Here is a 10000-nt window from a genome sequence, read left to right on the forward strand (position 1 = left end):
CTTGCAGGATCTCATTTTTAAGACCTAGCGCCTCATTTTTAGACCGAATAACTGATATTTGAGACCTTTTTAGGCCTTATAAATTGGATTGTTGGATTTTAGACTTTAAGGCTTTTTAAGACCAGCGAGGGAACCCTGACTCTCCCAGTCAACCGTTCATACAGTTCATTATCCCAGGGCTGGTGTGTATGTGTGTGTGTGTAAGTGTGTGTGTGCTTTACGAGTCCCTCACTAATCACAGATCAAAAGCCCAAACTCCCTTATAAACCATCACTACCGCCGGTGGCCTGAGGATGGTGCTGTCTCCTGAACTACGACTGCGCTTACCACACCACCACAGCAACACACCCTTCACCTACACACAGGAACACACACCCTCACACACACACACACACACACCTTTCACCTACACACAGGAACACACACACACACACACACTTCACCTACACACAGGAACACACACCCTTCACCTACACACAGGAACACACACACACACACACACACACCCTTCATCTACACACAGGAACACACACACACACACACACACACACACACACACACACCCTTCATCTACACACAGGAACACACACACACACACCCTTCACCTACACACAGGAACACACACACACACACACCCTTCACCTACACACACACACACCCTTCACCTACACACAGGAACACACACACACACACACACACACCCTTCACCTACACACAGGAACACACACACACACACTTCTCCTACACACAGGAACACAGTGGGCAGTGGTGGTCTAGTGGATAGTGAGTTGGACTGGTGATTGGAAAGTTGTGAGTTCAAATCCCACCTGAAACACCACGACTAGTGTGTCCTTGAGTAAGACCTGGGAACACCACCACTAGTGTGTCCTTGAGTAAGACCTGGGAACACCACCACTAGTGTGTCCTTGAGTAAGACCTGGGAACACCACCACTAGTGTGTCCTTGAGTAAGACCTGGGAACACCACCACTAGTGTGTCCTTGAGTAAGACCTGGGAACACCACCACTAGGTTCTGGGCCCTGGACAGTCTGGACGGATTGATGGCTGGACGGATTGATGGCAGCTGCTGGATTGAAAAATCAGGTGTAGTGCTGAGGCACAAATGTGTACATTTCAAGCCTGCAAACTGCAAAATGTGCAATAACACTATGTGCAATATGACTAGTGTTGTTCCGATACCGATACTAGTATCGGCATGGCCACCGATACGCACAAAAATGCTGGTATCGGTATCGGCGAGTACCTTACAAAAGCGTTTTTTTTTTTTTTTTACTTAAGTTTTACAAAAATTTTACGAGTTTAACAAAGGTTTTGAGCAGTGCCAGACTAAGTGTTAGCAATAATTTTACATCGAGGTGAGTATGCGGCTCAAAAAACATGTTTTTTTGTTTTGTTTTTTCAAACGCCGTGGTATCGGATCGGTACTCGGTATCGGCAAGTACTGCACGGTCAGGTATCGGGATCGGTATCGGGATCAAAAAATGGTATCGGAACAACACTAAATATGACAACCCTAGTCGTTTTATCTGTACAGTATAGTATAGTGGATAGTGTACATAGCCTTTATTTATGTAAACCAGCTCCTTTCCCTTCTTGTTTTTTTTCTTTTTTTTTCTTTCCTAGCACCAGGGGAGCCACCCCTCCCAAATTTCGTTGTTTGGTACCTGTACTGTAGCAATGACAATAAAGACCATTCATTCATTCATTCATTCATTCATTCATAGTGTGTCCTTGAGTAAGACCTGGGAACACCACCACTAGTGTGCCCTTGAGTAAGACCTGGGAACACCACCACTAGTGTGTCCTTGAGTAAGACCTGGGAACACCACCACTAGTGTGTCCTTGAGTAAGACCTGGGAACACCACCACTAGTGTGTCCTTGAGTAAGACCCTTAGCCCTCAGTTGCTCCAGGGGGGAATGTCCCTGTAAGTCCTACATGTAAATCGCTTTGTCTGCTAAATGGCTAATTCTAATTGTAAAGGAACACACCTTCCATCGCATCTGTCCTGCTGTTCTCAGGCCGCTACGACGGAGAGCTATGTTCAACTGGGGGGACGTGACGTCTACATGCGCCTTAAAGGCTCGGGGACACATGGGGGACATATCGGGGACAGCTCTCCAGCTGGTGGAGGAAAACAACATTCACTAATTACCGGAACCAGGGCTGACCAAGCACGACGCTACGCCGCTACCACACTCACACACTCACACAGCGGAAGCTCTGTCACACACGCTGCCTCACCTACTCCTCACGTCTGGCTGTCGTCTGTTTGAATGTGGGAGGAGCTGAATACATATACACACGGATCTCCTGAGGGGAGGGGGGGGTCAGCGCTGGGCTGGAGGGGCTCGCTGGAGCCATGTTGTTAACAGTTTATGTATGTGTGAACGTTATTTTTGTACGGACATTTTTGTTCTGTGATGACAGTTGGTACTATTATGGTGCCGTGGGGAAGCATAATTATCGTACCCCAATGGTACATAATGATGCTACTGTTGATTTCTGAATTCTTAAGACAACACAGGGGTAAATAATTTGATTATTTTCTAGATGACAAAACAACATAGAGGGAGACATATGATATGGTTAGCCTCGTAGCATAATTGCCTAAGTCATATTTTGGCCAAATGTAGATATCTGCCTAACTCTCCTCTCCTAACACTGCTGATCGACTGGGCATTATTGCCTCTATGACATCAGCCTATCAGAATGCTCGTTACATTCCAACATCACTATCTGCCCAAGTCATCTCTTTGACAGAGGCATGTTTGACACTACAGTACATACAAAGATGGCTCGGCTGACCACAAGTGAAGCATGACTGAGTGTGAGTGTGTGTGTGTGTGTGTGTGTGTGTGTGTGTGTGTGTGTGTGTTTGTGTGTGTGTGTGTGTGTGTGTGTGTGTGAGCAGGCGGTGGCTGCTTAAAGACAACCTAGCATTTAGCCATAGCTTTAATAACAGGATAGGTTAGCCATAGCTTTAATAATATAATAGGATCATTCTACTCATGTTATGGGGTAGGCAGGTAGGCCATGGGAACTAGTCTCGCAGGTGGGCAGCACATCAGCCTTTAAATGGGGTGTATTAGGGGAATCCCACACACACCCACACACACACCTGTCCTCTCACCCTCACCTGCACCATGTTCATGACAGACAGGTGTATCCAGTTACCTCAGACGGCCTCTGGTTCTTTACCCTCCGGTCAGGTTTAATTAAGCCCAGCCCCCCCCCCCCTCCAGGCAGATTAAAGCCCCCCCCTGTCCCCTGTCCTCTCTAGAGGCTTCTGTTAGGGCATGACAGAGCGGACCCCCCACCCATAACCCCCCCCAGCCACTCATCACCAGACCCTGTCAGGGTGAGTCAGCAGAAACAGCTCAACCCAGCCACACCACTGGACCAGCGTCAGAACCTAGAAGAATCCCCTATTCATCTGTCCATGGACACACTGGCCGGACCGTCACGTCACTGACGCTTTGTAATTACTGGACGTGCCGATCTGTGTGAGATCTGTGTTTACCATGATTGCTAATTAAGTTAAGTGTTGATTCTTTCTAAAGGAAACAGTTTTCAGTTTTTTTTTTTTTTTAAGAATCCACACTTAACTTAACTAACAGTCGTTGTAAAACACATTTGATGTATCAGAACATTTCACGACTATTCCACCCCCAGTATAGAATCTGCACATTAAATCTTAATTTAATCTTAATCTTAATGGACTGACTTATATTGCACATTATTCCAAAGCTCTCTACAACGGCCTCTCATTCACTCATTCACACACCAATAGCGGCAAGCTACCATGCAAGGCGCCGGCCCGCTCACTGGGAGCAATTTGGGGTTCAGTGTCTTGCCCAAGGACACTTCGACATGTGGCCAGCCGGGGCTCAAACCGCCGATCTGCCGACCTTGCGATCACCTCTAGCTCCTGCGCCACAGCCGCCCCCATCTTCACATTTTCAAACAATGAAACTGAACAGAACTGAACAGACCTACATGTCACAGGTTGACTCATTGGGTCACCAGTGGTGGCCTGTATCAATGTGGGTGTGGCCTGTATCAAAGTGGGAGTGGCTTAGACAGTTAGCGGGTGTGGCCTGTATCAAAGTGGGAGTGGTCTGTATCAAAGTTGGTGTGGCCTGTATCAAAGTGGGAGTGGCTTAGACAGTTAGTGGGTGTGCCCTGTATAAAAGTGGGAGTGGCTTAGACAGTTAGTGGGTGTGGCCTGTATCAATGTGGGAGTGGCTTAGACAGTTAGTGGGTGTGGCCTGTATCAATGTGGGAGTGGTCTGTATCAAAGTGGGTGTGGCTTAGACAGTTAGTGGGTGTGGCCTGTATACAAGTGGGAGTGGCTTAGACAGTTAGTGGGTGTGGCCTGTATCAATGTGGGTGAGGACTGTATCAAAGTGGGTGTGACTTAGACAGTTAGGAGGAGTGGCCTGTATCACGACTGACCTTTGACCCCAGGGTGTCCACGGTGGAGGAGGTGACGGCGGTGGAGGCCTCGCTGATGGTGCTGGAGGGCCGCAGGTCACCTGACGCCGGCTTGGACATGTGGGCGTTAGGCCTGGGGGGGGGGGGAGAGAGAGAGGGGGAGAGAGGGAGAGAGGGAGAGGGAGAGGGAGGGAGGGAGAGAGAGACAGAGAGGGAGAGGGAGAGGGAGAGGGAGAGGGAGACAACAGCATGGTGTTACTTAGAGTAGCCATGATGGTGGAATATGTCTTGTACGACTTGAGAGAGAAACACAGGCTAACTAGGCTAACTGTGTCCCAGTGTGTGGGTGTGTGTGTGTGTGTGTGTGTGACACACACCTAGGAGAGGCTGGTTTCCTCACAAGTGTCTCTGTACACTGCACCCCCCCTGAAGGGCAGGGGCAGACTGGTGTAGCGTGGTCTAAACCCTTTCCTGTACGTCTTTAACGGTGGATAATACGCTCCACTTCATATCGCATAAATAGGGACGTTTCTTTCTTCTTCTTTTCCGGCTCTACACTCCGAAACTTCGTTTGAAAATCCAACAGCGACCTATAAGGTTATTCAATTGGGATTTCCAAGCTTTTATTCTGTGGTATTTCTATTTGCATTCATATTGGTTTCACCGTTCTGGAATGACACCATGTTTTATGCATACATACCCTGGGACAGATTCATCTGACGTCCAAATCAAGCACTCGCGTTTATTATTTTTGGCAACAATCCTTTGCGTGTTTATAACTGCCTGAAGTCTGCCACCTATTGAACCCACCAGGCGCTGGGTATCTTCTCTGGTGATGCTAAGCTAAGGCCTGTACCATTATTTATTTATTTATTTATTTTTGTGCCTAAAATCGTATTATCCTCTCATCTAGACATCCTAACACCTGTCAATCCAACTGTCCCATTACTTTAGGGTACCCTACAATAGGGGGACGAGGCATGAAAAAAGTTTTGTCATTTCTGAATGGTGAAACCGATCATGCACAAGAAAAACATCAAATGAAAGCTGCCGATCTATACTTGAACTGAGGTCACAAAGGTTCAGGGAGGCAAAATGGACGACCAGCTGATCTCATAACAATATCTCATAACAATATCAACCCAACAACACAGAAGCGACAGAGACTCAAGTGTTTAACACTAGAACAGCCGTGCCTGTTGCATCTACTCTTAGCGCTGCCTCGGGGGTCAAATAATAATAATAATAATAATAATAATAATAATAACCTTTATTTGTACATCACCTTTCCTGCAAACGTTGCAGCTCAAAGTGCTTTAACATATCCACACAGCATAAACACAATAATACAACAATAGTAATCAATAAAACACACAATAGCAATGATATACACTATAGCCTACTGCAAGAATAAATCATACAATCCAAGGGGTGTAGAACAAAGATAAACAAAATAACTAAATAATATAAGAATTACTATAAGATTTAAACAAGTAAATACAAATATATACAATATTCACCAATCAATCACACAAAACAATTGCATGCCATTATCCATTTGACAGGAATACAGCTTTGAACAAACTAAATGTAGGCAATTACTCACTGATGAGTATGACCATGACACAAATGACCATAGTCTTTACAATGCTAAGCTGCTATTTACACACAACGACCACTAGTTGGCCGGCCTTGTAAATTAGCCTGCTTCCTACACATAAAAAATGCAAAATAGCTTCATACATACTAGCTTATCCTGATACTGATTTTGAAAATGTAAGGATACTGGGGTGGTAGAACGCACATATCTAGGGAAAGTCATGAAAGGAGGGTCCTGAAATTTGATCGAGTGCAAAGATATATAACAAATAATTACTCACAGGGTCGAATGACCCCACCCACGGCTGTTCTAGTGTTAATGACCCCACCCACGGCTGTTCTAGTGTTAATGACCCCATCCACGGCTGTTCTAGTGTTAATGACCCCATCCACGGCTGTTCTAGTGCTAATGACCCCACCCATGGCTGTTCTAGTGTTAATGACCCCACCCACGGCTGTTCTAGTGTTAAATGACCCCACCCATGGCTGTTCTAGTGTTAATGACCCCACCCACGGCTGTTCTAGTGTTAAATGACCCCACCCATGGCTGTTCTAGTGTTAAATGACCCCACCCATGGCTGTTCTAGTGTTAAATGACCCCACCCATGGCTGTTCTAGTGTTAAATGACCCCACCCACGGCTGTTCTAGTGTTAAATGACCCCCACCCACGGCTGTTCTAGTGTTAAATGACCCCACCCATGGCTGTTCTAGTGTTAAATGACCCCACCCACGGCTGTTCTAGTGTTAAATGACCCCCACCCATGGCTGTTCTAGTGTTAAATGACCCCACCCACGGCTGTTCTACTGTTAAAAAACCCTCCCAAAACAATACTCCACATCGGTTTGGTTCATTTCGAACTGCTGCAACAACTGTGACACAATCTAAAATGCCCATGGGGGGGGGGGGGGGGGGGGATCATAGCTCCTGCGTCACAGCCCCCCCCCCGGTGATGGATGTCAGACTACAGCGCTACAGGACAGGCGGGGGGGATGTTCCATCGCCATGGTGACGCCAGACACAGTACATCTCTAAAGCCTCTCCGAGCCCCCCCGGGGAGACAGAGGCAGTGTGTGTTTGCGCTCTGAAACAACATGATTCACCTGACAACACAGCAACACTGATCCTGACCAATTACCCATGATCCCTCAGTGGTGGCAGCGCTCCTCCAGGTATAGCCTAGGTTTATCCGCACGCACACACACACACACACACACACACACACACACACACAATCCTTATACTCCACTAAAGTGGTCAGGTATGGACACAACTACAAATCACCTGAACATCGGCTCTGCACAGACACGGTCACAACAACAACCCTGGAATCAGTTGGATCTCCAATTCTCAACGTAAACATGTGTAATAGGTATATGATATATATATATATATATATATATATATATATAGAGAGAGAGAGAGAGAGAGAGAGAGAGAGAGAGAGAGAGGGGGATGGAGAGAGAAAGAGAATGAGAGAGAGAGAGAGAGAAAGAGAGAGACAGAGGGACAGAGAGAGAGACAGACAGAGACAGAGAGAGAGAGAGAGAGAAAGACAGACAGACAGAGGCAGAGACAGAGAGAGAGAGAGAGAGAGAGAGAGAGAGAGAGAGAGAGAGGGAGAGATAGAGGGAGAGAGAGAGAGAGACAGAGACACAGAGAGAGAGAGAGAGAGACAGAGAGAGAGAGATAGAGTATGCCTATGTCTTAACAAGACACACTCCTGTAAACTAGCCCTTCTTGTGTCTGGGCCTCTCCTCTGTGCCTCTCCCCCAGGTAACAGACCAGCGCTCTGTCAGAGTGATGGAGGTGGTGGTCGTGGGTGGGCGGCCAACTAGGGCCTCACCTGAGAGAAGCCAGCATCTACAGTACTCCCAGAATGCACTGCAACAGCCTGGTGTACTACCACTACTGTTTCACTTCAGAGAGCTTTTTACTGCAGGTACCTCAAACCAGAACATAGCTACACATACACGCACACACACACACACACACACACACACACACACACACACACACACACACACACACGCTTACATTGTGCTAAATAAAACAACTGTAGTTTACTCTTAGAATGAATACTAATGTATACCTATGACTAAACAATTAAATTAAGATTATAAAAACCCATCCTTTTAATATTGCATTTAAATTACAAAATAATTCAATTAAGATTACATAATGATTAAAGCACTTTGAGCTGCAACGTTTGCAGGAAAAGCGCTATACAAATAAAGTTATTATTATTATTATTATTATTATTACCTACAAACGCACAATGTACATTAGCACTGGGAACAAGGGTAAAGCCTTTGAACACACACACACACACACACACACACACACACACACACACACATCTAATTCCTCAGAGTTTTTAGCAGCACAGAAGACCTCAAAGTCTCACCTCTCAATCTCTGACTCAGACAATGATCCTGTCAGCAGCGTGAGAGAGGAGAGGAAACCTTCCAGGACCGGCCTCTCTACAGAGCTTCAGTGTGACTGGGACAGGACTAACTAATCAGGTTCTCAGAACATGGAACATTACGACCACTCTGGGCCTTCTGACAGCTGTGACCTGGGGACACTCCAAAAGCTTTTTATTTAGATGTGGTATTTGTGTACCTGTTGGTTTCACCATTCAGAAAGGACTCCACATTGTATACATAATCGTGTCTCGTGACACATTCACGCCTACCTTAATGGACTAAACAGACAGACTTATATAACGCCTTTATCCAAAGCGCTTTACAACGGCCTCTCATTCACCCATTCATCCATTCACACACACATTCACACACACATTCACACACCAACGGCGGCAAGCTACCATGCAAGGCGCCGGCCCGCTCACTGGGAGCAATTTGGGGTTCAGTGTCTCGCCCAAGAACACTCTGACATGTGGCCAGCCGGGGCTCGAACCGCCGATCTGCCAACCTTGCGATCATTAGACGGCGGCTCTACCTCCTGAGACACAGCCTCTACCTCCTGAGACACAGCCTCTACCTCCTGAGACACAGCCTCTACCTCCTGAGACACAGCCTCTACCTCCTGAGACACAGCCTCTACCTCCTGAGACACAGCCTCTACCTCCTGAGACACAGCCTCTACCTCCTGAGACACAGCCTCTACCTCCTGAGACACAGCCGCCTTGCATGGCAGCTTGCCGCCATTGGTGTGTGAATGGGTGAATGAGAGACCGCTATATAAGTGCAGTCCATCCATTCACCATTTAGAATCAATACTAGACATTTAGAGCATTTTATTTATCTTTTTTATTTATTTATTTTTTATACCCACTGAGAGCAAGGCCTCTGTTGCAGGTGCACCCTGTCCACAACATCTATACAACTACACAACAACCAATCACATCCTTCACCTAAGCCCCTCCCACCAGCCCATACACAAAACACACCTACTTACAGATAATGACTTACATTCCAAAATAGAACATAACCTTCTGAAACGACTATTAATCATAAACAGTCTAATTAGAATAGATTTCTACAGCACACATCTACCATATTATTACATCAAGCGGAACACAATACAAGTTCAGTTGCTTGACAACGACATCACTACCGCCCTGCTCTTCCTGGGTGGATGAGGTTCGGCAGTCGGTACAGGTGATTAGATTACATCAGATTAGATTAGATTAGATTAAACTTTATTGTTAGTGCAGAGTACAGGTACTAGAGCACAAAAATGCAGCTGCATCTGCAAGCACTGTGATTGGATTCTCCAGATCCGCCTCTGTGTCAGACACAGAACCAGAACAGCTCCAGAGACCACCTGGTCACCTGGGTCTTGGCAGGAGGTTGGGGGGGTGTGGGGTGCTGTTCTTAACAGGCCTCCACTTTATCCACCTGCGGTCTGACTCCCCCTCTCCCCTCAGCTGATACCCCAGGTACCCTGTCTGCTGTCTGGCCCCTCACATGTAAACAG

At 46.6% G+C, this 10000-nt stretch overlaps 1 protein-coding gene across 1 annotated transcript in view; it reads right to left on the reverse strand.

Annotated features, from left to right (window-relative positions):
• The window catches only part of plekha7a (pleckstrin homology domain containing, family A member 7a), a gene marked incomplete at its 5' end in the record, with an annotated part of 150994 nt that overhangs the window by 57086 nt on the left and 83908 nt on the right, over positions 1-10000 (reverse strand). Inside the window, one exon of the mRNA XM_080539141.1 lies at positions 4479-4590. Within this exon, the coding sequence (XP_080395267.1) occupies positions 4479-4590 (112 nt within the window). The remainder of the gene's footprint in view (positions 1-4478; positions 4591-10000) is intronic.

Source organism: Nansenia antarctica, assembly GCF_963989245.1.
Source record: "Nansenia antarctica genome assembly, chromosome: 9".
Classification (NCBI taxonomy): Eukaryota; Metazoa; Chordata; class Actinopteri; order Argentiniformes; family Microstomatidae; genus Nansenia; species Nansenia antarctica.